Source organism: Halichoerus grypus, chromosome 9 (assembly GCF_964656455.1).
Source record: "Halichoerus grypus chromosome 9, mHalGry1.hap1.1, whole genome shotgun sequence".
NCBI classification, from domain to species: domain Eukaryota; kingdom Metazoa; phylum Chordata; class Mammalia; order Carnivora; family Phocidae; genus Halichoerus; species Halichoerus grypus.
The window spans coordinates 108,751,869-108,779,249 of record NC_135720.1 but is presented as its reverse complement, the minus strand read 5'-3'; the positions used below and the strand labels follow the sequence as shown (position 1 = coordinate 108,779,249).

The 27,381-nt window shown below is 49.0% G+C and overlaps 2 protein-coding genes across 9 annotated transcripts in view; one reads left to right on the top strand and one right to left on the bottom strand.

The window, feature by feature from the left end:
• DAAM2 (dishevelled associated activator of morphogenesis 2) overlaps nt 1-4,457 on the top strand; it is a 126,509-nt gene extending 122,052 nt beyond the window's left edge. For all 4 annotated transcript variants that reach the window (XM_036087336.2, XM_036087342.2, XM_036087326.2 and 1 more), the window contains 2 exons: nt 995-1,165; nt 1,388-4,457. In XM_036087336.2, coding sequence (XP_035943229.2) covers nt 995-1,165; nt 1,388-1,609 — 393 coding nt within the window. In that variant the 3' untranslated portion in view covers nt 1,610-4,457. The remainder of the gene's footprint in view (nt 1-994; nt 1,166-1,387) is intronic.
• Nucleotides 4,458-5,074: 617 nt separating this feature from the next.
• MOCS1 (molybdenum cofactor synthesis 1) overlaps nt 5,075-27,381 on the bottom strand; it is a 43,990-nt gene continuing 21,683 nt past the window's right edge. For 3 of the 5 annotated variants that reach the window (XM_078055371.1, XM_078055373.1, XM_078055374.1), the window contains 8 exons: nt 22,761-22,925; nt 13,174-13,235; nt 12,716-12,827; nt 12,186-12,298; nt 11,616-11,726; nt 9,244-9,364; nt 8,653-8,700; nt 5,075-6,631 (listed from right to left, as the gene is read on the bottom strand). In XM_078055371.1, coding sequence (XP_077911497.1) covers nt 5,874-6,631; nt 8,653-8,700; nt 9,244-9,364; nt 11,616-11,726; nt 12,186-12,298; nt 12,716-12,827; nt 13,174-13,235; nt 22,761-22,925 — 1,490 coding nt within the window. In that variant the 3' untranslated portion in view covers nt 5,075-5,873. Of the gene's footprint in view, nt 6,632-8,637; nt 8,701-9,243; nt 9,365-11,615; nt 11,727-12,185; nt 12,299-12,715; nt 12,828-13,173; nt 13,236-22,760; nt 22,926-27,381 lie in introns of all 5 variants that reach the window. The other 2 variants (XM_078055375.1, XM_078055372.1) reach the window with 2 other exon arrangements.

Here is a 27,381-nt window from a genome sequence, read left to right as displayed (position 1 = left end):
TTACATAGACACAGCTCCTTCACCCATTCCTACCCCAGATGGCCCAGAGGGACAAACCCAGAGTCACAGAGCTTTGAGGAAAAATAATTTCCTCACTCCCTTAAGAAAAGCAATAGCAAATCTGTTGCAAAGATCATAAGCCATTCACCAGGTGTAGGTACCATGTGGTATTTTACATTATTTATTGCATGACCTACCTTAAATAACCTTAAAAGGTTATTACCCCATTGTACAAGTATGTACACTGAGATATAGAGAGGTTAAGAAACTTGCCCAAGGTTTCCCAGCTGTGATGGACAGAGCTGGGTTAGAATCCTGACTCCAGAGCTCAGCTTTGGTCACAGTTGCTATTGCCTCTTCCTGGCTTCCCAACATCCTCATGGACCCCATTGGTAGGGGTCCTCACTCAGGAGGTCTGGGGTAAGCCTGAGATGCCCACGCTGGTCCACGCATACTCTGGGTTGAATTAGAGATGGTAGCTGTCAATAAATGTCAGAACAGTGCCTGACACACACAATTAGAGCTAATGTTTTACATCTATTAACTCACCTCACCCTCACAACACTATGAGGTAGAATCTATTGTCCCCATTTTACAGCTGAGGAAACTGAGGCACAGAGGAGTTAAATTAACCCAATAACTATATGATCGCTGGGTCCTCTTGAGTTTGTGACCTTAGGAAGTACTTCCCAAGGTCTGCAGCTCCTGATCCCATACCTACACCATAACAGACCCAATGGTAGCTTTGGGCAGCCTCTGTCAGCCAGCTTGAGCTCCCAACCTCCCCTTGGTGTCACCCTCAAGCTTTTCCTTCAGCCTTGTCCCTGCCCTGATGATAGCAGGTGTCTCCCCCTCTCCAGCCCTGCTCCCCTCTGTCAAAGGTCCCCGGCCTTGGACTGGGCTCTGTGCTGACTGGAACCCAATTCACCACACGGGCTGAGCCACCATGCTTTGGGGCGGGGGCAGACTCTCACCACCCCTTTCCCCCTAACAGTTCTCCAAGGCCCTGATGCACTTTGGGGAGCAGGACAGCAAGATGCAACCAGACGAATTCTTTGGAATCTTTGACACCTTCCTGCAGGCCTTCTTGGAGGCCCGGCAGGACCTGGAGGCCATGAGGAAGAGGAAAGAAGAGGAGGAACGGCGGGCACGCATGGAAACCATGGTGAGAGGGCTGGGCTGAGTGGGGTGCTACTGGGGGAGAGCAGGAGGCAGCGGGGAGATACAGGGTGTCTCAGGAAGCAGGAAAGTGGGGCCAGCTGGTCAACACAGGCCTCAGGGTGCACAGGTTGGAGTTCGTGACTGCTGGGAGGCCATTCGTTTGACAGCTGGACTGTGGGTGGCTGCTCTGGCCTCAGCCCACCTCTCACTCTTCCTCCTCCTGCAGCTGAAGGAGCAGAGGGAGCGGGAGCGGTGGCAGCGGCAGCGGAAGGCCCACGCTGGCAGCGCGCTGGAGGAAGGCGGCGAGTTCGACGACCTGGTGTCAGCCCTGCGCTCGGGTGAAGTGTTTGACAAGGACTTATGCAAGCTGAAGCGCAGCCGCAAGCGGTCGGGGAGCCAGGCCTTGGAAGTCACCCGGGAACGGGCAATAAGCAGACTAAATTATTGACCTGGGGACTGGCCACAGCAGGAGGCAGGAGACGGGGGTGGGCTGAGGGGCTGAGCGGAGGTGGCCGTGATCCTTAGACAATTTGGTGCTCGGTTGCAACGGGCCCTGGGCTGGGCCCTGGGGTGGGGGCAGTGCATGGCAGGACCAGGGGTCCCCGCACTTACCTGGAGGGGCTCCTCACATCTCCTGTTCCGTTATTCTTTCTGCATCCAAGGCGGACTTAGACATCCCTGGCAGGCCCTGCTGAAGGAGCCCTGCCCCCCGCCCTCCCACCCCCACCCCAGCAAGGGCACATACGTGTTGGCACACAACTGTTCCAGATCTGGACTGGACAGGTCCATGGGCCTTCTCCGGATTCATGTGCAGTAGGGAGTTCATGGTGGGGTGGGCCCCCTGAGAGCCAGGGTGAGAGAATGCAGGCCCCCATCCCCCAAGAGGAGGCTTAATGGAACATGGATCTGGGAGCAAACTTTCCTCTTGGATGGAAAAGGAAGAGGCATTAGATAGTCTAGCTAGATAGGTTTCAGAAAAAGTGCTGGGAAGACGATACAGGGACCAAGTCACCAGGACACAGAGTAGCAGTGCCTGTTTCCTACATCACAAGTCCTTTGGCCCCTCTTCCGCATGTCTTAAGTCTCTCCCTTCCTTCCCTACCGCCATCTCCCTCCTATCTACTAATCCTGAATCTCAGAACGCTCACCTTTGGGTTCCCACAACTATGGCTCACGATCAGGTACTTGATGAATCTGGTAAGGGGTTCAAGAAAGACCCCGACCATCACCACACCTCGTGCCTTGGGCCTAGGGACCCTGGAACAAAGCTCTCCTCACACATCCTCTCTACAACCCAACCAGTCTTGAAGCGAGACAGTGACCACACCTTGTGGCTGGGAATTCTGATAGCCCCTCACTAGAGGGCAGCACTTGAATGCCTAGCTCCACTCTGGTGCTCCCTGGTCTACCACTTCCTGTTCATCAGACCCCAAACTCTTTCTCTAAGGTCTGTCTCAGGGCAGAAACCACGGGGACTTCCCCCTCTGTCCAGCCTGCGGAAGACCGCTTCAAACCACGTGGACCTGGCTAAGGCCGGCCCTGGGGTGTCCTGAGATGGTCCAAAGGGCCAGAGCTGCCCTCTGCATTTACATGTGATCGCTGAGGCATTCAAACTGGGGGCCAGAGCAGGCAGGGGAAGCTAGGGAGATGGGATATGGAGGAGAAGCAGTTTCCCGGGGGGTGCACTGCCTGAAGGAACCAAGGGCAGAAGGCTGGGTACCAGAGATGGGATGGGGGCTGGGACCCACCTCTCAATACAGTTCTTCAGTCGGACTTCCCAGGGGTCCATTCTGGTCCTCCCATCCACTCCCACCTTCCATTCTGTCCATCTTGAGCTGTCCTTGGTTGGGAGTGGGGTGGGGAACAATGGCTGTGTCTAAACAAAACTATCTTCTGAAAGAAGGAAAGGTCAACTCCATCAAGGTTTGTCTTTTCAATCCATTTCTTTGCCCTAGAGTTGACCTATTATCCTTAGAGTCCGGCCTGCCTGACTCTCCATCAACCAGCTCCTTGCCATTCTATCTCCCGGCCCTTCTCTTTGTTTCTCACCTTCCAACCTACTCCTCCAGCTCAGGGTTATTGCCAGTGGCCACACTGGTGGACTAGGCCCACTCCTCAGCTGCTTATCATCTTTTCCCTACATCAGACTCCTAGGGTAGGGCCAGAGTAGCTGCGGGGGCGGCAGGGCGGGGGGCATAGTGTTGGTGAGCCCAGCATGTGTTGGTTTGAGGGGGGGAGGGATGTGAGCAAATGCAAGCCTGGCCAGGCTAGAGGGGAAGAGGCCATCCTGGAGTCCAGGTGAAGGCAAGATGAAGGCTTCGAGGAAGAACAGCTGCAGAGGGCTCTGTTATACCCATCTGTCTACCCAGCAGCGCGCCCCCCCCCCCACCAGAAGCTGGCGTTGGGATGATGGGAAGGTCATGGATGGGGTCTCTGAAGGTCCTCTCCCAAACTGGCTGGGCTGAGGTCAACCTCCCCTGCAGGGGACAGGGGCGAGCTCTGCTTCTATCACCAGCATGTTCAAACTGTGGCATTCCCACTCGCCATGGAAGACTGGATACACACCAGGAAAGACAAGGAATATAGAAGTCGTTCAAGACATTCTGGATCCACAGAAAAGCACACTTTGGTTTACCTGTTTACAGAGGACACATACCTTGTTCCAGGGCTCAGTCTTCTCACCCTGAAAGATTTTTTTCCTTCTCTATTTATTTTTTCTAGCTCTGGCCAGTAGAATAGCCAGATCTACAACAGTGCCTTGCACCATCACAGTTGCCTCAGCAAGGGGCTGGGGCCCCGTGGAGATGGTGGAGGAGTTGGTCCTGGATATGCTAAATGTTTACGCCTATTTGTTCCTTAGTCTTTCCTCAGTGTCCTTCTCACCCCTCTTGCTCCCTTCAGGTAAATTTCTCCAGCTGTCTAATTTTGTGTCCAATGTAAAATTCAGTTAACCTAATCCAACCTGTCCCCTTCTCAGCAGCAGCATCCACACCTCCTTCCCGGTGAGGGAAGACAGGTGTGTTTGGGGCAGCAGGAGGAAAAACAATTCTCCAGGTGGAGAGGGAAGGGTCTGGTCCAGGCTCTCCCCACCCCCATCCCATCTTTACCAACTGGGGTGCCATTTTCCTCCAGCCTTTACCAGGGATGCCTCCATGCCCTGGCTGCTTTCACCAAGCTGTCTCAGACGACAAGTGAGGCTAATGTACAAAATCTGCAGCGTCCTTTTTACCTGCACCATTTTTATAAGAATATATTGTAATACTAAAAAAATATTAAATCCATACCATCCCCATCCAGCCTGCCTTGAAACCTGTGCTTTCTTCCCGTGTGGGGACATGAGGTGTGCTCGGGAGCACGCACGGGGGCCGGGGGGAGGGTTGGAGCCAGCTCATGTCTACTCTGAGAACACCAGTCGTTACATTTTCAAAAGTTTTGCCAGCCGGTTCACATTGTATGGGTAGTGTGAAATCGGCCACGGAATTTGGCCTTTTCTTTTCCCAAGAGCTGGTTGTCAAACATTCGCCAGCACCCGTGGGTGTAGGGCAGAGGGGAAGCAGGCAGGCAGGGGGTGCCACCGAGGATAGACTCGAAGATGTCTACCCACAGAGGCGAACCCAGCCAACCAGTCCAGTGTCTGGGGATGTGCAGACCAGGAACCTCTAAGTAAGTGCACCCCCTTGAGCTTTGGACACCCCCACTGGACACTTCCTGCAGGCGGTGCATCTCTAGGCCTCCCACTTCACTCCTACCTTCTCCCAAGGGAAGACGGGGGAGCTACAGAGCATGTGCCCCTTTGGCTTTTATAGCACCCTTCCTGCTCCTCTTTCCCCGGCGGGGGGGTGGAGGGGAGGGCAGGGGCATGACTTCATGGCAGCTCAGTGCCCTCCGCAGAGAGAGTCCGCATTCTTGCATCTCCAAAGCTGACATCGTGGCTTTATTTTGTGCACTGTGAGGGTGAAGGCCATCTTCAGCTCTCTTCTTTCCCGGATATGTCCCAGAATAAAGGGGTGTGGGCAGTGGGTGGAACAGCAGTGCGCAGAACAGCAGTGCGCAGGGCCAGGCGTGGGGTGTGTGCCTGGGGCAGGAGTCCTCAGGGCTGCTGCCTGTTGTATGTCCAGTTCAAGCAGAAGGGGCTGGGAAAGGGAGCTGCTAGCAGGACGAGTGCAATGGTGAAGCCAAGACCCTGCAAGTTCAAGGGGGCCTAGACGCAGGCAAAATGAGGCGGGAACTGGCCCCTTCAGAGGGTTGGTGGGGTGCAGCTCCCCAAACTCGGGAAGGCAAAACTGCTTTAGAGAAGTAGTAGAACATTCTTAATGCAAACCATGCCCTTCCCTCCTCAAAGTGGGTTCCCTCTGCTTCATGAGCCCTTATGCTCCCCCCACGGAAGGAGAAGAGGAAACCCAAAATGAGGAGTGGAAGTTATAGACCGGGCTGTCTGAAACTGCATGGGTTCTCTGGGGGCTATTTCAGGCAATGTGATTTCTCGGCTCTCCAGCGCTGCTCGCGGCGACCACTCCCCCCACCCCCACGACCGGAGTGTCCAGGAAGGCTGACAGGAGACCGTGCAGCTCACTAGAGATGGTGTCGCGGTAAAGGGGTGGGCTGACCTCAGGCTCCTGCTGGTGGAGGTAAACAGGGACAGGGTTACAGGAACTTGCCGGAACTGCATCCCATCTTGACCTGGCTGGGCCGGGGGGTGAGGGGCAAGAACTCTAAGTCCGCTGGAAGTCCCCCCGCTGACCCCCGGTCTTGCTCAGGAGCTTGATCTCCCCCAACACGATGTCTCTGCTGACAGCCTTGCACATGTCGTACACAGTGAGGGCGGCCACGGCAGCAGCGGTCAGGGCTTCCATCTCCACCCCGGTGGGGCCCCGAGCCCGGCAGGACACCCGGATCCCCACCGCATGGCGTGTGCCGTCCAGCTCCAGCCCTACCTGCACGTGGCTCAGCGCCACGTGGTGGCACAGAGGAATCAGCTGGCTGGTCAGCTTGGCTGCCTGGACTCCGGCCAGCTGGGCCACCGCCAGGGCATCACCCTTCTTGAGCTGGTTCTCCTGGATGAGCTTGAAGGCCATGGGCCCCAGGAGGACCACGGCTGAGGCCACAGCCACCCGCTCCGTGTCTGGCTTCCCGCCCACATCTACCATAGCTGCCCGTCCTGCTGTGTCCACATGGGTTAGTTGGTCCGAGGTTGGCAGGGGTCCTGAGGGGGTGCCAGGAGCCCGGGACACTGCACTAAGGCACTTTGGGTTGGCATCTGAGTTGAGGTGGGAACTGCAGTGTCTTTGCGGGCAGACGGACCCCAGCAGCCGCTGGGCAAGGAGAGGGGTCTGGGGGACCCAGCCTCCTTTCCACAAAATCATCTGGTTGGAGAAACTCCCTCTGTGTCTTATACCCTGAACACGAAAGGGGTCCTGGGAGGAAATGCTTGGAATGGCTGGTGGGGAATCTTGGAGCATCAAAAGTAACTCTGGAAAGCAAGAAGGAAAGAGAAGAAAGGCTAAGCCCAAAAGGGAAGTGTTTTCCCCCACCTCTTCTCCCACCCTTTCCCTGCCCACCTTGAGTTCTTGCTTCCACACTGGGGAGAGAGGGGTGAAGAGCGAAGAGCACAGTGAGAAGAGAGAAAGCAGGAGGTATGCAGACAGAGGGTCCCAGAATACAGGTCTGCAGCCCCTCACGGCAGGCGCTGCGCAGGGCACAGCCCCACCAGTACCCCTGGGCCCGCGGGAGTGGAGGGGGGCACTCCTGTGCTCTCCTCCACACCAACTTCCTTGTCGCCGAAGTTCCCTTCAGAAACACCTAAGGTCCGGGCGCCTGGGTGGCTCAGTTGGTTAAGCAACTGCCTTCGGCTCAGGTCATGATCCTGGAGTCCCGGGATCGAGTCCCACATCGGGCTCCCTGCTCGGCAGGGAGTCTGCTTCTCCCTCTGACCCTCCTCCCTCTCACTCCCTCTCATGCTCTCTGTCTCTCGTTCTCTCTCTCGCAAATAAATAAAATCTTAAAAAAAAAAAAAAGAAACACCTAAGGTCCAAAGACTGCAGCCCGATCACATGACCTTTCCCTGTCCCCGCATTTTTCTGGAAGCTACAGTGAGGTCTCAGCCTGAACTACCAACCACCGTTACTCTCTCCTCTTCACATTCTCTATGAAGAGTTAACAGTAATTATCGAATTTACAGAGAAGATAGTAAGGGAAATATTGTATCTATTTCAACAATGTCTTTGAAGCCCCCTCAAGGACATCAGAAGTACCCACAGAGTGACAGGCTGATCCAAATGGTGCCAAGGGCCTTGGGAGCCTTGCAGGCTCTTGTTACCCAAAGGGTGGTCTGGTGCAGAGCCCCAGTCCCAAACCCGACTCTGAAATGACAAGATCCCCAAGCGATTCATGTGCACATGAAAGTCGGAGGCCCTGTTCTAGGCAACTCCTGGTTTTACAGAAACCAGACCAGCTTATTACTCTGTGTCCTTGAGAGGAATAATATACCTTATGAAGCAAATAGGTCTCCCAATATCCAGCTTCCCAGCTCTGGGCCCCCACCTGGCCAATGTCAGAGGTACAACCTCACTCCCAGGGTGGCCACAAAGGCATGCCCCACTCCTTGCCATCAAGGTGTGTCAGCATGGGTCGAGGCCCATCCGTAGGACTATGATGCTGGAAGTGAGGGAAGAAGAGAGATGGTCAAGTTTTCTTCCCAAGGGAGGGCTTCGGTGAGCTGCCTTCCCTTCTTTGGGAGGCTGGTATGGGAGGTAGTCCTTGGGCTGTCTCTGGCCCACACCAGCCTGCCTTCCTCTGGGCCCCTGCACTCACTTGGTTCCAACCCCTGGAGAAGCGAATCCCTTCCCCTAGTTTTTCTCACTGCTTTCTCTTGCCTGCTGGTACAATTCAGAAGCCCAGATCTGGCTGTGGCCAAGGCCTCCCCTGCTCTCATCTGGGCATTTTGGCAGACAGGTAGCAGCATCCGTAAAGCTCCTGATGGGCCAGCCAGTTCCCCAGAGAACACATGGGACTTTATGCATATAAGGTCCCAGGAGTTAAGGAACTAGGCAGTTGAGATCCTGGCTGCCTCCTCCCTGAAAAGATCAGGAATATTCTTAGCTGGCTGCCCCAAGCTCTGCCCAGCTCCTGTAATGGTATCTAGGTTGGGAGTTTCCAGAGCCCAGGACAGGGTCTCTGTCTTAACCAGGAGTTCCATGTTCGGGGCACAACCACCTTAGTGATCATAAACCTGGAGGGCACCCTGCCTCAATTTCCAGTAAGAGAAAAGGATGACTTCTGTGGCACATAGACTGAGGGGGAGCAACCCCCAGGGAAGAGAAGACACAGGAAAGCTGGAGGGTTGAGAGAAGATGGAAGAGGAGCAGAAGAAACACAAGGATGTGAACATCAGGATGAAATGCAGGATCTGGGGGGTACCTTAGGGCAGGAGCCCCACCCCCCGGGATCCCCCAGGGACAAGGGTGAGTGGTTACGTACTGATGGGTCACCCACCGATGAGGATCATGGGCCGGTTCTTCATCTGGGCAATACTGAACATGCCTGGGGTAAGGGAAAGATGGGGAGGGAGAGGAAAGCAGGAAAGGGGGACGGGAGGGGTGGGGAAAGGAGAGTTCACTGAAACCATGGTGGACACAGTGGTATGACAACCCGGGGACATGCACTCACCTAGGCGCACCCTGACAAAAAGCCCCTGCTGCACACTGCAAAGTCACCCATGACAGAGCCAGAATGGGTGCCCTTGGGGGACACAGTGGGTGCCCGGGACCCCGCCCTCCTGACAGAAGGCAAGGTGTGGGATGAGACAGGTGCAGTGCCCCTCCCCCCCACCTCCCCTTCCCCTCTACCCGATCAAACAGCCCAAGAGAATTCAGGGCTCCCTCTCCTGCACAGGCTCTGCTGTGCCCATGCTCCCGAGGGAGAACCATCACCACACCCCCGGTCTATAAGTGCCACAGGACGGACTGGGCACCACGACGGGCACGGAGTCCCACTGGCTTCCTGCCAATCTTTGCTCTGTCCCCTCAGCCCCTCCGGCCCACTCGGCAGCCAGCCAGCCCGGCCTTCCCCATGCCCACCCCTTACCTGCATGCTGCCGCTTCTTCCTGCCCACAGCGGCCCCGATGATCCTCAGCAGCTCCTCCTCGGAGGCCCCTGCCCGCAGGTGATCCCGTAGAGACACCTCTGAGTTCCCGAAGAGGCAGACCTGTGGGCGGTCACCATGGGGGTGAGAACATGCCTCCCTTGGCCCGGAGCCTTGGCCCCCCTGCCTAGAGTCCCCCGTGGGCTGAGCGCCAGCATCCAGGCCTCCTGTGGCTGGGTCACACTCAAGGCAGGACTTCCTGCAGTGAGGGACAGAAGGTGCCGGATGGTGAAGTTAGAGAGGCCAGAGGGGCAGGAAGCAAAATCAGACATCTCACAGCCTACAACTGATTTACAGTCAGGTTACCTTCAGCTTATAGAGCATACCATAAAAAATTACACAGTTGCCAACAGAGACAGCACATAAAAATCCAGATCCATACCTTCTCCTGAGACGTTCCACAGAGTAGCCTATTGCCTTGAGAACGGACCCCAATCGGCTGAGTCCCGGCAGTCCCCCCAGATGCAGCACGAACATCCCACTTCACCCGTCCCCTCCTGGTCCCTACACTCACAGCCATTACCCGCCTGCCCCTGCACCCACTCCAGTTTGTGACCTGGACTGATGGCTGAACAGCACAGGCCTGGTGGAGCTGGCATCTTGAGGCCATTCAAACTCGCCACGCCCCGCCTTCCGAGGGAGGCTGGCTGCTCTGGGGGCTCAGGGCTGGAGGAGACAGTCCCAGCAAGTGAGATACCGACCCTTCTCCCACAAAAGTTTATAAAGCGTCTACTATGTGCCCACTCTATAGAAGGCAGTGTGGACACAGAGGACAGAGGGACGTCTGGGGCGCCTCTGAGGGCGGAGAGCACTAGAGAAGCTAGACAGAATCTAAGCGGAAGGTACACCTGCTTCACCCTGCTGGCTAGGCCCATCCCTCACTCCCCCACCAGGCCCCAGGGGCTCCACCTTCTGAGATCCCCTCCAGCGGGCTTCTGCCTCGGTTGGCTGCTGGGAGATTGGAGAGTGAGAGGAGAGAAAGATCGGGCATTGCTGCCCTGCTTCTTCCAGGCTCTGCCTTCTCAGGTGGTTACTGCTCCCCTCCACAGCTGTGGCTCCAACCAGGCGACCACCCTGCCAGGCTACAGCTCTCCGTGGGCCCTGGGGACGCCGCTTCCTCCCCTCCCCCACCCTCTCCCCCAGGTGCCTCGACATCCCTTCTAAGTCCCCTTCACCCCACACTATAGATAGCTTCTCTTCAGAGCCCCACCTTCCATGTCCTGAAGGAGCCCTGACTAGACAGATGCCACCCATATTTTAGGGCAATTCCACATCTCCGGCCCAGAAAAAAAGCCCTGGCTTTTGAACAAGTGCTGGATGGTCCCTTCTGGATGTCCAACTCCATGCATCTGATCTCTGATCTCCCTCCTGCCCCATGCTAAACAGCTCCCAAAGCCGACCGGCCCCCCCGGACACCTTCTCAGCCAGCCCCCCGCCGCCCCCCCCGCATGCCTTACCAGCTCCTTCATTCCTCCTTCCTGTCCTCGCCTCCCACTCTTGCCTACACGGAACACTGTTAAAGGGCCATCTGACTAGTCTTCCTGTTTCCAAATTCAACCAGTGCGTTATTCTTCCTCAGACACGAACGGGAGTCATGTCCTCCCTTGTCCAGAAACTGCACAGCACCCTACTGTCCATAGAACACACACTTACATTTCACCTGGGGATATCTGGCGTTAATCTGCCCCAGCCACATTAGCACGAACTCCAGACAAGTGTCCTCCCTCGCCCTCCTTCTCCACTCTTCAAGGTCACCAGTGTCCAGGACACGCTCCCTCAAAGCTCACCACCCTCACAGCCTGTCTGGCCACTCATCTGACACCGAATTATGCACTGCCACGCATCAGCTCTTTATTGGGTCTTATCAATGAGACTGCCTCTAAAGGGAACGAGTAGGTCTACACCTCTTGAACATTCTCCACAGGGCTGAAGGCATGGTATGTGCTGACCAGGTATGAGTAATGGACGCTGGTTTCAGAGCTGAGTCCCTGGCCTGGAAATGGGCCCATAGGGTGGGGGCTGCGGTCCAGGGCACATTGACCCTTCACCTCTTCCCTGCCCACCCTGGTAACATCGAGCCTGGCAAGTGGCTCCCAATCAACCGGAAGTTACTGTAGGGGCCCCGGGAAGGAAGGCCATGGGTTCACTTTCACCTTCTGTCCCCATGCTCCCCCCAAAACAGACCCTATTTCGCCAACCACACCATGTGCCCTGCTATCTGCTAGCCTCCCCTCCATCTGGGGGCACAGGTGGGGAAGAGAGATTGACAACACAGAAGTGGCAAGGGGGCCCCTGTGGGGAAAGGGACACTTACCTTGAGGTTCCCATCAGCCGTGATTCGCAGTCGGTTACAGGTTCCGCAGAAATGCTCAGACATGGACGTGATGAAGCTGAGCTGGCCTCGGAAGCCAGGGATTTTAAAGGCCTGGGGTGAGCAGGGAAAGAAGGGCAGTGGTGGGGATGGTGCTGGATGGGCCACCAAGGGCACCAGAGCCCCCACTCTTCAGCCCTCTCCGGAAGAGCCCCACAGAAGGGAGCACCCGCGGCCCCCAGCCAACAGAAGACTCTGACACAATGCATGACCTACGAGCTCTCTGCTTGCACCTGGCCTGCCAGACAGCAAACCTGCTACGGATTCGGAGGCCCACGGGCCACACAGCCAGAGCACCTGCCCACCGCTCACTGAAGTGTGGCCTAGGACAAGGTACTTACAGCCGCCCCATGCCCCATGCCCAGCCTGCTGCTCTGCCCACCAGGAGGCAGCTGTGAAGGCACGGTCATGCCTCCTGCTACATGGTACTGCCCTGCCTCACTGCATTCCGACCTCAGTGCCCGCTCTGCCGTGCTCCTCCTCCCGACCCAGCCCCACTCTCCTGCCCGTAACCTTGGCTGTGCTGGATTCCTCCTCAGGCAGCTTCTCCAGCTCTGGCCACTGCTGCTGGAGGGTGTTCAGCATCTCCTTGTAGCTCACCATCTTCTTGAAGTTCCACCTGTTACCTGTCTCAGGATTGGAAGCCACTGAGTCACAGAGTTGCAGGGGCCTGGGGTCTTCAGGTCCATCCTCCCACAGAGCCCAGGAATCAGTTCCGCCCCTTGGATGGGAGGGCAGGAGGACTGGCCTAACACAGGTGGGTCAAACCAGACCAATGCCTGACGTGGAGATGTCTCTCATGCCCCATCAGAGCCCTAGCCCTGGCGCTTGCCCAGGCCCCTCCCCATCATCCCTGGGGAAATTCCTACTCAGACAGCAGGCCCCAGGGTCAGCAGCACCCACAGGATCCGTCAGACCTTGTCCACCCCACTCAACCCTTCCCAGGGTCCTCAGCATCCCCGCATCACGCTCTCAGCCTGGCGCTGGACCAGTTCTGCCGCCAGGCCCAACCTCCTCCTCCCTCCCCGCTCCAGGTCACTGACCGTCGAAGGGCATGTACTCTATGAAGCGCACGTCCAGAGGGAGGCCCTCGGTCAAAGCGACGAAGTCCAGGAGCTCGTCCTCGTTCAGGCCTCGCATCACCACACAGTTCACCTGGCCAGGGACAAGGGGACCACAAGGGCTGTCCCCCCTGCACTCTTTTTCAGGAATGACCTTTGGGGGTCTAGCGCCTGCCTAGGTTCTCCACTGGAGGGCCCATTCTGTGTCTCTCTCCCCCAGTTCTTAAGTTGGGGATTCCCAGGGGCTCACTGGTTTTCTCCCCTCCTTTGTAGGGTGTCAGGGGCATGCTGGATCCAGGGGGCAAGGAAGGGGGGGTACGGTACAGCTAGCTGCACCGGCCAGCACGGGGAGCTGCCGTGGGCCCCGACGCCCGCAGCGGACAGCCTAGCCAGGCTAGAGGGGCAGAAGTCCGAGGTTCAAAGCAGCAGCAGGGGCTCACCTTCACAGGGCTGTAGCCCAGCTCGATGGCCTTGTGGATGCCCGCCATGACCTTGTGGAAGCCTGTGAGGAAGGAGGGAAGGGTCTGGAAACTTTCTCTTTCTCCCTCTCCCCTGCCCCCCTTACACCCAGAGGGAAGCATCAGAGCAGTAAGGAGCCTCAGAGACTCCCAAGTCCAGGGACCAGATAGTAAATATTTTAGGTTTTGTAGGCTAAGAGGTGAAATTGAGGATATTATTAGGTATATCTTATAAAGACTGTATTGACTAATTACAGAATCTGATAATTGAGTACAATTTTTTATAACATAGCTCTACAAATGTAATGGAGGAATGGAATTCTTTTTGCTGGGATAATACTTTGCTTAACTGGGGGTTCATAGTTAATGTTCCCTATCATTAAGTTGATTATAAATATTATCTGTCAAATTCACTCTTGGCTCCCAGGCTATAAAATTAAAAAAAAAAAAAATAAGCAAGGGGCTGGATTTAGCTGGTGGATTGTAATGTGCCAACCCTTATCTAGGTGACCCCTCTCATTGTCCAGATGGGGAAACTGAGGCCCTGAGGAGAGGCAGTGCCCTGCTGGAGGCCTCACGCTGCGTGCCTCACCACGTCAAAAACTAATGATGTATTGTATGGTGACTAACATAACATAATAAAATAAAATTTTAAAAAAGCTATTAGTAGGAGGGGCGGAGCAAGATGGCGGAGGAGTAGGAGACCTGGATTTCGTCTCCTCTCAGGAATTCAGCTGGATAGGGATCAAACCATTCTGAACACCTACGAACTCAACAGGAGATCGAAGAAAAGAATAGCAACAACTCTCTGAACAGAAAAGCGACCACTTTCTGGAAGGTAGGACGTGCGGAGAAGTGAATCCGAGGCGATATTCGGGAGGATAGACGGCGGGGGAGGGGCCTCCGTCGGCCGCTTCTGGCAAGTGATAGAGCCGCGGAGCACAAAATTGGAACTTTTAGAAGTCTGCTCCGCTGAGGGACGTCACTCTGGTGGCGAAGTGGGGGGTGGAACCCTCGTGGGACAGTGTGGTCTCAGGACCCTCGGGGTCACAGAAAGACCGGGGGTGCCTGAGTGCGGCAGAGCTCCCAGGTATCGGAGCAGGGAAGCCGGCTGCAGAGACGGAGCCCAGGCGCGGGCTCTCAGCTCGGGGTTGCCATAAACCGTGATCCGCGGCACAGTCAGGCCACTGCTCCTCCAGCAGGGACCCAACAAGCGGCAGATCCGGGGAGACTCACCTTCTTCCCCCGGGAGGAGAGGTGCGGGAGCCCACTATGGGGATCTGCTGGGCTTGGAGACTCCACCCGGGGTCGGGTGCCAGATAGAAAGGCGCGGTCACAGGCCGGGTGAGCGTGGAGTGTGGCCGGAGACTGGGGAGACGAGAGTGACTGACTGCTTTTCTCTGGGGGCTCGCTGAGGAGCGGGACCCCGAGTTCTCGGCTCCGCCGGGGCGGAGACTGGGAGGCCGCCATTTTCACTCTCCGCCTCCAAAGCTGTACGGAAAGCTTGCAGGGAACAAAAGCTCCGGAGAGCAAACCCGAGCAGATTACTTAGCCCGGACCGGCAAGGGCGGGGCAATTTTGCCTCCGGCAAAGACATTTGGGAACCACGGCAACAGGCCCCTCCCCCAGAAGATCAGCGAGAACAGCCAGCCAAGACCAAGTTTACCGATCAATGAGAACGGCAGAACTCCAGCGCTAGGGGAATACTGCACATAGAATTCATGGCTTTTTTACCATGATTCTTTAGTCTTTCAAAGTTAATTATTTTTTTAACTGTCTTTTTTTCTTTTTTCCTTCTTTTTTTTTGAATTTTTCTTTTTCCCTTTTTCAACCAACATCTTATCAATCCCTTTTTTAAAAAAAAAACATTTTTATTTTTTCATTTTTAAAGTCATATTCTATCCCTTCATAGTAGTTACCCGTATTTTTGGCATATATATATAAGTTGTTCTCTCTTTAAAATCTTGAGATAGTTTCTTCTAACAGATCAAAATATACTCTAAATCTCTAGTGTATGGTTTTTTTCTACTCCCCTGCCTGATCACATTCTCTCCCTTTTTTCTTTCTTTCTTTCTTTTTTTTTTTTAATCCTCTTCTTTCTTTTTTCAAACAACTTATCAAATCCTTTTTTAAAATTTTTTATAATTTCCATCTTTACAGTCATATTCCATCCCTTCATCATATCAACCCTTATTTTTGTACATATATAAGTGTTTCTTTCTTTAAAATTTTGGGAGGGACTTTCTTTTAACAGACCAAAATACACCCAAAATCTAGTGTGTGGCACTGATCTATAATCCAGCCTGATCATATTTGATCACATTCTGTTTTTGTTTTGTTTTGTTTTGTTCTGCTTTTGTTTTTATCTTTATCTTTTTCTTTTTTTCTTTCCTTTTCTTTTTTCTCTCTTTCCCTTTCTTTTCCCACTGCTTCAGGTCTTTTCTGATTTGTTTAGAGTATATTTTCTGGGGACGTTGTTACCCTGCTAGCATTTTGTTCTCTCATTAATCTATTCTCCTCTGCACAAAATGACAAGACGGAAAAAATCACCTCAACAAAAAGAACAAGAGGTAGTACCGACTGCCAGGGACCTACTCAATACGGACATTAGTACGATGTCAGATCTAGAGTTCAGAATCATCACTTTAAAGATACTAGCTGGGCTTGAAAAAAACATGGAAGTTATTAGAGAAACCCTTTCTGGAGAAGTAAAAGAACTAAAATCTAACCAAGTAGAAATCAAAAAGGCTATCAATGAGGTGCAATCAAATATGGGGGCGCTAACTGCTAGGATAAATGAGGCAGAAGAAAGAATCAGTGACATAGAAGACCAAATGATGGAAAATAAAGAAGCTGAGAAAAAGAGAGATAAACAACTACTGGATCACGAGGGCAGAATTCGAGAGATAAACGATACCATAAGACGAAACAACATTAGAATAATTGGGATCCCAGAAGAAGAAGAAAGAGGGAGAGGGGCAGAAGGTATAATGGAGCAAATTATAGCAGAGAACTTCCCTAATTTGGGGAAGGAAACAGGCATCAAAATCCAGGAAGCACAGAGAACCCCTCTCAAAATCAATAAAAATAGGTCAACACCCCGACATCTAATAGTAAAACTTACGAGTCTCAGAGACAAAGAGAAAATCCTGAAAGCAGCTCGGGAGAAGAGATATGTAACCTACAATGGTAGAAACATTAGATTGGCAACAGACTTATCCACAGAGACCTGGCAGGCCAGAAAGGACTGGCAGGACATATTCAGAGCACTAAATGAGAAAAATATGCAGCCAAGAATACTATATCCAGCTAGGCTGTCATTGAAAATTGAAGGAGAGATAAAAAGCTTCCAGGACAAACAAAAACTAAAGGAATTTGCAAACACGAAACCAGCCCTACAAGAAATATTGAAAGGGGTCCTCTAAGCAAAGAGAGAGCCTAAAAGCAACATAGACCAGAAAGGAACACAAACAATATACAGTAACAGTCACTTTACAGGCAATACAATGGCACTGAATTCCTATCTTTCAATAGTTACCCTGAATGTAAATGGGCTAAATGCCCCAATCAAAAGACACAGGCTATCAGATTGGATTAAAAAACAAGACCCATCGATATGCTGTCTGCAAGAGACTCATTTTAAACCCAAAGACACCCCCAGATTGAAAGTGAGGGGGTGGAAAACCATTTACCATGCTAATGGACACCAAAAGAAAGCTGGGGTGGCAATCCTTATATCAGACAAATTAGATTTTAAACCAAAGACTGTAATAAGAGATGAGGAAGGACACTATATCATACTTAAAGGGTCTATCCAACAAGAAGATCTAACAATTGTAAATATCTATGCCCCTAACATGGGAGCAGCCAATTATATAAGGCAATTGATAACAAAAGCAAAGAAACACATCGACAACAATACAATAATAGTGGGGGACTTTAACACCCCCCTCACTGAAATGGACAGATCGTCTAAGCAAAAGATCAACAAGGAAATAAAGACTTTAAATGACACACTGGACCAAATGGACTTCACAGACATATTCAGAACATTCCATCCCAAAGCAATGGAATACACATTCTTCTCTAGTGCCCATGGAACATTCTCCAGAATCGATCACATCCTAGGTCATAAATCAGGTCTCAACCGGTACCAGAAGATTGGGATCATCCCCTGCCTATTTTCAGACCACAATGCTTTGAAACTAGAACTCAATCACAAGAGGAAAGTCGGAAAGAACTCAAATACATGGAGGCTAAAGAGCATCCTACTGAAGAATGAATGGGTCAACCAGGAAATTAAAGAAGAATTAAAAAAATTCATGGAAACCAATGAAAATGAAAACACAACTATTCAAAATCTTTGGGATACAGCAAAGGCAGTCCTAAGAGGAAAGTATATAGCAATACAAGCCTTTCTCAAGAAACAAGAAAGGTCTCAAGTACACAACCTAACCCTACACCTAAAGGAGCTGGAGAAAGAACAGCAAATAAAGCATAAACCCAGCAGGAGAAGAGAAATAATAAAGATCAGAGCAGAAATCAATGAAATAGAAACCAAAAGAACAGTAGAACAGATCAACGAAACTAGGAGCTGGTTCTTTGAAAGAATTAACAAGATTGATAAGCCCCTGGCCAGACTTATCAAAAAGAAAAGAGAAATGACCCAAATCAACAAAATCATGACTGAAAGAGGAGACATCACAACCAACACCAAAGAAATACAAACAATTATAAGAACATATTATGAGCAACTCTATGCCAGCAAAATAGATAACCTGGAAGTAATGGATGCATTCCTAGAGATGTATCAACTACCAAAACTGAACCAGGAAGAAATAGAAAACTTGAACAGACCTATAACCACTAAGGAAATAGAAGCAGTCATCAAAAATCTCCCAAAACACAAAAGCCCAGGGCCAGATGGCTTCCCAGGGGAATTCTACCAAACATTTCAAGAAGAATTAATACCTATCCTTCTGAAACTGTTCCAAAAAATAGAAATGGAAGGAAAACTTCCAAACTCATTTTATGAGGCCAGCATTACCTTGATCCCAAAACCAGACAAAGACCCCATCAAAAAGGAGAATTACAGACCAATATCCCTGATGAACATGGATGCAAAAATTCTCACCAAAATACTAGCCAATAGGATCCAACAGTACATTAAAAGGATTATTCACCACGACCAAGTCGGATTTATCCCTGGGCTGCAAGGTTGGTTCAACATCCGCAAATCAATCAACGTGATACAATACATTAACAAAAGAAAGAACAAGAATCACATGATCCTCTCAATAGATGCAGAAAAAGCATTTGACAAAGTACAGCATCCTTTCTTGATCAAAACTCTTCAGAGTATAGGCATAGAGGGTACATACCTCAATATCATAAAAGCCATCTATGAAAAACCTACAGCGAATATCATTCTCAATGGGGAAAAACTGAGAGCTTTCCCCCTAAGGTCAGGAACGCGGCAGGGATGTCCACTATCACCACTGCTATTCAACATAGTATTGGAAGTCCTAGCCACAGCAATCAGACAACAAAAAGAAATCAAAGGCATCCAAATTGGCAAAGAAGAAGTCAAACTCTCACTCTTTGCAGATGATATGATACTTTATGTGGAAAATCCCAAAGACTCCACCCCAAAACTGCTAGAACTCATACAGGAATTCAGTAAAGTGGCAGGATATAAAATCAATGCACAGAAGTCAGTGGCATTCCTATACACCAACAACAAGTCAGAAGAAAGAGAAATTAAGGAGTCGATCCCATTTACAATTGCACCCAAAACCATAAGATACCTAGGAATAAATCTAACCAAAGAGGCAAAGGATCTGTACTCAGAAAACTATAAAATACTCATGAAAGAAATTGAGGAAGACACAAAGAAATGGAAAAACGTTCCATGCTCATGGATTGGAAGAACAAATATTGTGAAGATGTCAATCCTACCTAGAGCAATCTACACATTCAATGCAATCCCCATCAAAATACCATCCACTTTCTTCAAAGAAATGGAACAAATAATCCTAAAATTTGTATGGAACCAGAAAAGACCCCGCATAGCCAGAGGAATGTTGAAAAAGAAAAGCAAAGCTGGTGGCATCACAATTCCAGACTTCCAGCTCTACTACAAAGCTGTCATCATCAAGACAGTATGATACTGGCACAAAAACAGACACATAGATCAATGGAACAGAATAGAGAGCCCAGAAATGGACCCTCAACTATATGGTCAACTAATCTTTGACAAAGCAGGAAAGAATGTCCAATGGAAAAAAGACAGTCTCTTCAACAAATGGTGTTGGGAAAATTGGACAGCCACATGCAGAAGAATGAAACTGGACCATTTCCTTACACCACACACAAAAATAGACTCCAAATGGTTGAAAGACCTCAATGTGAGACAGGAGTCCATCAAAATCCTAAAGGAGAACACAGGCAGCAACCTCTTCGACCTCAGCCGCAGCAACTTCTTCCTAGAAACATCGCCAAAGGCAAGGGAAGCAAGGGCAAAAATGAACTATTGGGACTTCATCAAGATAAAAAGCTTTTGCAAAGCAAAGGAAACAGTCAACAAAACCAAAAGACAACTGACAGAATGGGAGAAGATATTTGCAAATGACATATCAGATAAAGGGCTAGTATCCAAAATCTATAAAGAACTCATCAAACTCAACACCAAAAGAACAAAGAATCCAATCAAGAAATGGGCAGAAGACATGAACAGACATTTTTCCAAAGAAGACATCCAAATGGCCAACAGACACATGAAAAAGTGTTCAATATCGCTCGGCATCAGGGAAATCCAAATCAAAACCTCAATGAGATACCACCTCACACCAGTCAGAATGGCTAAAATTAACAAGTCAGGAAATGACAGATGTTGGCGGGGATGCGGAGAAAGGGGAACCCTCCTACATTGTTGGTGGGAATGCAAGCTGATGCAGCCACTCTGGAAAACAGTATGGAGGTTCCTCAAAAAGTTGAAAATAGAGCTACCATATGATCCAGCAATTGCACTCCTGGGTATTTACCCCAAAGATACAAAAGTAGGGACCCGAAAGGCTACGTGCACCCCAATGTTTATAGCAGCAATGTCCACAATAGCCAAACTGTGGAAAGAGCCAAGATGTCCATCGACAGATGAATGGATAAAGAAGATGTGGTATATATATACAATGGAATATTATGCAGCCATCAAAAGGAATAAGATCTTGCCATTTGCAACGACGTGGATGGAACTGGAGGGTATTATGCTGAGCGAAATAAGTCAAACAGAGAAAGACATGTATCAGATGACCTCACTGATATGAGGAATTCTTAATCTCAGGAAACAAACTGAGGGTTGCTGGAGTGGGGGGTGGGGTGGGAGGGATGGGGTGACTGGGTGATGGACACTGGGGAGGGTATGTGTTCTGGTAAGCGCTGTGAATTGTGCAAGACTGTTGAATCTCAAATCTGTACCTCTGAAACAAATAATGCAATATATGTTAAGAAAGAAAAAAAGAAGAAGAAGAATGTAGCAGGAGGGGAAGAATGAAGGGGGGGAAATCGGAGGGGGAGAAGAACCATGAGAGACAATGGACTCTGAAAAACAAACTGAGGGTTCTAGAGGGGAGGGGGTTGGGAGGATGGGTTAGCCTGGTGATGGGTATTGAGGAGGGCACGTTCTGCATGGAGCACTGGGTGTTATGCACAAACAATGAATCATGGAACACTATATCTAAAACTAATGATGTAATGTATGGGGATTAACATAACAATAAAAAAATTTAAAAAAAAAAACTATTAGATTAAAGTTTGTGACAATTAATATTCTAACTGAAATGATAATCTAATGTACAAATTATACGAAAATCAGAAATTATTATTTCCACATTTTTAAAATACAAAGAAGGTATGTTTCAAAACAAAAAAAAGAATGCAGGTTTCTAGACTCCTTTGTCAGTGCTTTTAAAGCCTGTCCATTCATGCACTCTGCCCGCTCGCACCGTGCCCTTCCTAAGTGCAGGGTCTGTACCCGCGCGAGTGAGCAGTTAGTATGCATGTGGTTCTCCCGTCTCTGTGGTTAACCACAGTACCTGTGATCCCAGGTTGGCTTCTCCTCACCTCCGGCTCACTCTCGGCTCACTCATGCATCCACACATTTGAGCGCCTCCTGCACACTGGCCCCTACCCCACCCTGCACAGCCTGGTGATTGTGGTGATTCACAGCTGGGCCATCCCCCTGGGGGAGGGTGGCCAGATGATGGCCTCCATGGTTTCCCTGTAGCATTTTTAGGTGGCCCGGTGAGGGAGGGAAAAGGGAGGAAAGTGCGGCTTTCATAGAAAATGTTGTTATGATAATCTAGAAGTTTCTTCCTTTGTAAAGCACTCTACCTCCAAAAGGAGGTGGTGGACACAGGAGTATAAACAGGAAGGCAGCAGATCTAACATCAGGATCTACTGTCTCCAATCCTCATTCTAGGAAACGAGACAAGGAGGCAGGGGAGATGTGGATGTCGGGTTGGGGGCTGAAACCCACAAATGCACTTTCCACCTCAGAGCCCTTGCAGGTTTCCGACTGACGTTCCCCTTCAAAGTAAGCTCCCTTGATCCAACTCCTCTTCCCACTCCCCATTACTCAAGGCCCAAAGTAAATGCTTCCTCCATGGAGCCCTCCAGGTCTTCCGCGCTAGGAGTTCTCTCTCCTTCTCTGCAGCACTTTGATCGACATCACAAGACAAACAAAGGTGATCTAGTAGCATCACACATTTTGGCCTGTAAGGCAGAGCAATGTCCTGTGTGTCTCTGTCCCCTCCACAGCATCTGCAGCAGCTCTTTCCAGAGGGCAAGGACTCCATGAGCACGCCCTCAGCACGTGGGTGGTGTAAACAGGGAGTCACCGCATGGAGCAGGGGAAAGAGAAAGTGGGGCTGGGAGCTAGAAGCTGTTTCCAGAGAAGGGGAAGGATTGCTGAGAAGTCTCAGTTATGTACCACCCTCCCCAAATCAAAGGGCATCCAACCCCGGATAATTCCTACCCCAAACTGAAGCCCATGCCCCAAGAGACATCAGGTGCTGATCTAATGAGACCCAGGGCTCAGGGCTGCTCTACCTCCCTGACCTGTGCCCTCCGTGATGAAGCCTGGTGGGGGAGGCCGTGGCAGTGTTGGCCTTGACCCTGGCACCTCAAGGCAGCTGCTTCCACCCTGGGCTGCCCCACATTTCCTCAGAGCTCATTATAGGGTAATCAAGTTGTCCCATCTGCCAGGGACTGCCTTGGTTTTAAAATGGAAAGGCCTGCACACTAGCAACCCTCTCAGTCCCAGGCACACTGGGGGCAGGACATAAGGAGACTGGTCATCACAGGCCTTAGCATCTGATCCCCCAGATTTCCCAAGGGTATGGGTATGGCTATAGAGACAGAAGACATCTGGCGAAGGTGAGGGGTGAGGAATAAATGCTCAGGTTTATCTGCAGCTCAGACACCAAAAGGGAGCAACCAGGCCCCTTGCCACGGCTCCTGTGCTATGTGGGCCCTTGGAGGGCCTCCCTCCACTGCAAACCACACTGGCTCACCTTTCCTGCGAACGATGAACTCAAATTTGGCTGGCACCAGTGTATCCAGGCTGATGTTGATGGCACTGAGACCAGCCTTCTGAAGCTGAGGGAGCAGCCGGGCTAGGTTGATGCCGTTGGTGGTGATGCCAATGGTCCTCAGTCCCTCCAGCTGGTGGAGCTGAGCTGTAGAGAGAGCAGAGGGGGGGAAGTCAGTCTGTTTATTCCCGGTGAGGCTGGGAGAAGGGCTGGAAGAAGAAACTCCAAGTGCAAATAAGATGGATGGAAAAGGGTTTCTCTGTGCTCTTCTATTAACTGGGTTTAGCTTAATAAAAACAGAAAAATAAAAACTCTGATAAAAATAACCAAAAGATTAAACACTGAGTGCTCACTCTGCTAGAGGCCCTGCCAAGGGCTTTGTGGGCCTTAGCTCACTGAAGCCTCACAACAAGGGTCATCCCCATTTACTAGGTAAGGCAAGAGAGACTTGGAGAGATTAAGAAAATTGCTTAAAGTCACACAGCTAGTAAGAACGGCTGAGCTTCAAATCCCTGTGTACTTGACTCCAAGACTATGCTCTCAGTTAACCAACTCATAGGTGCTCATACTCTGCATAGGAGAAACAAAGAAGTGTTTGGATTACTTGCTAAACCGCCTCCTCCATTACACCCCAAGTCCCTAGACATAACAGAAGGATGAAAAAAGAGTCCACAATAGCACTGGAAGGCAAGAAAGAGTGCCTTCAATGGCTCAGACAAGTAGAGAAATCCTGAAAGATAGAAAGCAGATGGGCTCATGTGGATTGAGGAAACCACAGCCCAAAGCACATACAGAAGGTTCTGTACAAAGTAGGAGGGCGACTAGTGTACCCCAAACTTAACAGTCACCTACACAGGGAGTAGGAAGGACCCTGGGCCTGTCAAGGAGATTACCAGTCTGGGGAACTGTGTTTGCCTGAGCTGGGTAAGTTGGTCTCCCTCCATCCTTATGTGCAGGGGGAAGGCTGCAGCTTTTACCCCAAGGCTAGAGTACTTAAGCTAGCTGAAGGGGGTGGGGGAAACCAGCATGAATAGAAACAGCACTGGCAGCCAGGCCAACAGAAGCCTTGAGCGCTGAGATGAGTACATAGCCAAGAGTCAGCACCCATTTAAGGAGAATGTTGTAAAAGAAAGATAAATTCCACAAACAGAAGAATGAAAGAGGAAGGAAAAGTGACAGAGATAACAGAAGAGGATTCTTTTAAAAATCAGAGTTAGTGTCCATCATCCTAATTTATTGAACACTACACCTGAAATGAATGAGATACTATTAGTTGGCTAATTGAATTAAAAAAAAAAAATCAAAGTTAGATGAACATAGATGCAAAATCCTCAACAAAATATTAGCAAACCATATTCATCAATATATTAAAAGGATCATACATCATGATCAAATAGAATTTACTCCGGGGATGCAAGAATGGTTCAACATTCACAAAATCAATGTGATATATGCCACATAAACAAAAGGAAGGGTAAAAATCAGATGACCAACTCATTAGATGTAGAAAAAACGTCTGACAAAATCTGACACCCTTTCATGACAAAAACTCTAAAAAAAAAAAAAAAAAAAAGTGGGTATAGAAGGAGCATTCCTCAGCATAATAGAAGCCATATATGACAAGCCTATGAACTAATATCTTAGTCAATGGTGAAAAGCTGAAAGCTTTTCCTCTAAGATCAGGAACAAGACAAGGATATTTGTTCCTGCCACTTTTATTCAACATAGTATTGGAGGTCTTACCTAGACCTTAGGAGGAAAAAAAGAGATATAAGGCATCAAACTGGAAGGGAAAAAGTAAAGCTATCACTATTTGCAGATGACATATAGAGAAAACCCTAAAGAAGCCCACCAAAAAAACATTAGAACTAATAAATGAATTTAGTATAGTTACAGGATACAAAAATCAATATACAAAAATTTGTTGCATTTCTATATAGTAATAACAAATTATCATAAAGAGAAATAAAGAAAACAATCCCATTTATAACTGTATCCAAAAGAACAAAATACCTAGAAATTAATTTAACTAAGGAGGTGAAAGACCTCTACACTGAAAACTCTCAAGACATTAATGAAAGAAACTGAAGAAGACACAATAAGTGGAAAGATATTTTGTGCTCATGAACTGGAAGAATCAATATTATTAAAGTGTTCATATTACCCAAAGCGATCTACAGATTCAATGCAACCTCCATCAAAATTCTGGCATTTTTCACAGAAATAGAACAATCCCAAAACATGTATAGAACCACAAAAGGCTCTAAATAGACAAAGCCATGTTGAGAAAAAAGAACAAAGTTGAAGACATCACACCCCCTGATTTCAAATTAAATTACAAAGCTATAGTAATCAAAACAGTATGGTATTGGATAAAAACAGACATACAGATTGATGGAACTGAATACAGAGCCCCTAAGTAAACCCATGCACACATAGCCAATTAATTTATGACAAAGGAGCCAAAAATATGCAATGGGGAAAGGAGAGTCTCTTCAACACATGGTGCTGGGAAAACTGGACAGCCACATGCAGAAGGAAACTGTTACCACTACCTTACACCATGCGCAAAAATTAACTCAAAATGGATTAAAGACTTGATCTGAAACTATAAAACTCCTAGAAGAAAACAGGGGTGGTAAGCTCCTCGACATCAGTGTTGGTGATGATTTTTTGGAGGCAAGAAAGGCAAAAATAAACAAGTGGAAAAACATCAAACTAAAAAGCTTCTGTTTACAAAGGAAATAAAATAAAAAGGCAACCTACTGAATGGGAGAAGATATTTGTAAATCATATATCTGATAAGGGGTTAATATGTAAAATACATAAGGAACCCATACAACTTGATAGCAAAAACCCAACAATCCAATTTAAAATGGGCAGAGGATCTGAACAGACATTTTTTCCAAAAAAGATATACAAGATGGCCAACAGATATATGAAAAGATGCTCAACATCACTCATCATCAGGGAAATGCAAATCAAAACCACAGTGAGATATCACCTCACACCTCTTAGGAATGGCTATGATCAAAAAGACAAGAATTAACAAGTGCTGGTAAGGATGTGGAGAAAAGAGAACCCTTGTACAATGTTGGTGGAAATGTAAACTGATGCAGCCACTTTGGAAAACAGTATAGAGTTTCCTCAAAAACTTAAAATTAGAACTACCATATGATCCAACAATTCCACTTCTGGGTATTTATCTGGAAAAAAAAACCCACAACAAAAACACTAACTCAAAAAGATAATATGCACCCCCATTGTTCACTGCATTATTTACGAAAACCAAGACATGGAAACAACCTAAATGTCCACTGATGATGAACGGATAAAAAATAATGTGGTGTATATGCATGAATCTTGGTGAACAATCAGCTCAGCTCTATGCGAGTACAGAAACGAGAAGTAAAATGCCCAAGACAAGCTGGATTGAGAAAAAGACAACAGCAGATCACAAAGTTAACACCCAGTTTAGGTAGGGGTGTATGGAAATGCACATGCTCATGATATAAGACCATAATTATATAACTTTTCTGGAGATAAGCTCTGTATCTGGAGAGTAGTGTATGGAACCTTAAAATGCCTGTGACCTGAAATTTCACTTCTAAGAATTTAACCTAAGGAAATAATTAAGGACGTGAACAATATTTATCTACAAGAATGTTTATTAGAGAACAATACATAATAAAAGGAAGAGGGAAATTATCCAGATAGCCAACAACAGAAAACTGGCTAAATTATGCTTTGTCTGGATGATGGAATATTACGTAAACAAAAAATGACTGTAAAATCATGTTAGGGAAGTTGGGAAATACACATGTTATATTAAAGTCCAGGTTGAAACCAGTAGTGAGACACCATATACAAAGCAAAATGACAGGCAAGTCACCAAACCAAAATGTTAACAGTTGTTGTATTGGGGTAGTAGTGATACTCTTTTTGCTTATTTGAAATAAACATGCCCTATTCTTGTAACTAGAAAATAAAAGTTTAAAAATAAAGTTGTTGTTTTAAAAAGTGTGAAAATTAATCATGGGAAACCCCACTAAAATGAAGTTGGGAGATTTCTGCAGGGGGAGCTCTCAAGCTCTACCACTCAGAGTCACTTGCGGACCCAACAGGAAGAGAGGGACTTGACCTTGCAAATGGATACTACTTTACTTTGCCAGCTTCAGGAAGAAACACTTTCCTTCTCCCTCTGGCAACAGCTCAGCCAATGAGAAGGCACTATACTTCCAACTCCCTGTTGATTCCAATGGGTTTTTCCTTTATAGCAGCCTTCCTGACTTACCCCTTCTCCATAAAAAGCCTACCTCTCCTTTTGTTCTCCAGACTCGCCCCTGGTTTTGCCACAGCTTGTCTGTCCCAGATTGCAATTCTCTTTCATCCCCGAATAAACTCGTTTCTGCTGGTAAAATAACTGGCAGTTTTTATTTTTAATGTTAAAAAAAGAAAGAGAAGAGCTTTACTGTGGGAAAGTAAAATATGGAAAATTAGCAGTAGTTGGCTCCCTTTAGCAAATCAACTCTGAAGAAACAGAGAATCTAGGAACTTTTACAAAATGAAAATCTCGAGGAACACCGGAAGAAGAGTGCTTCTG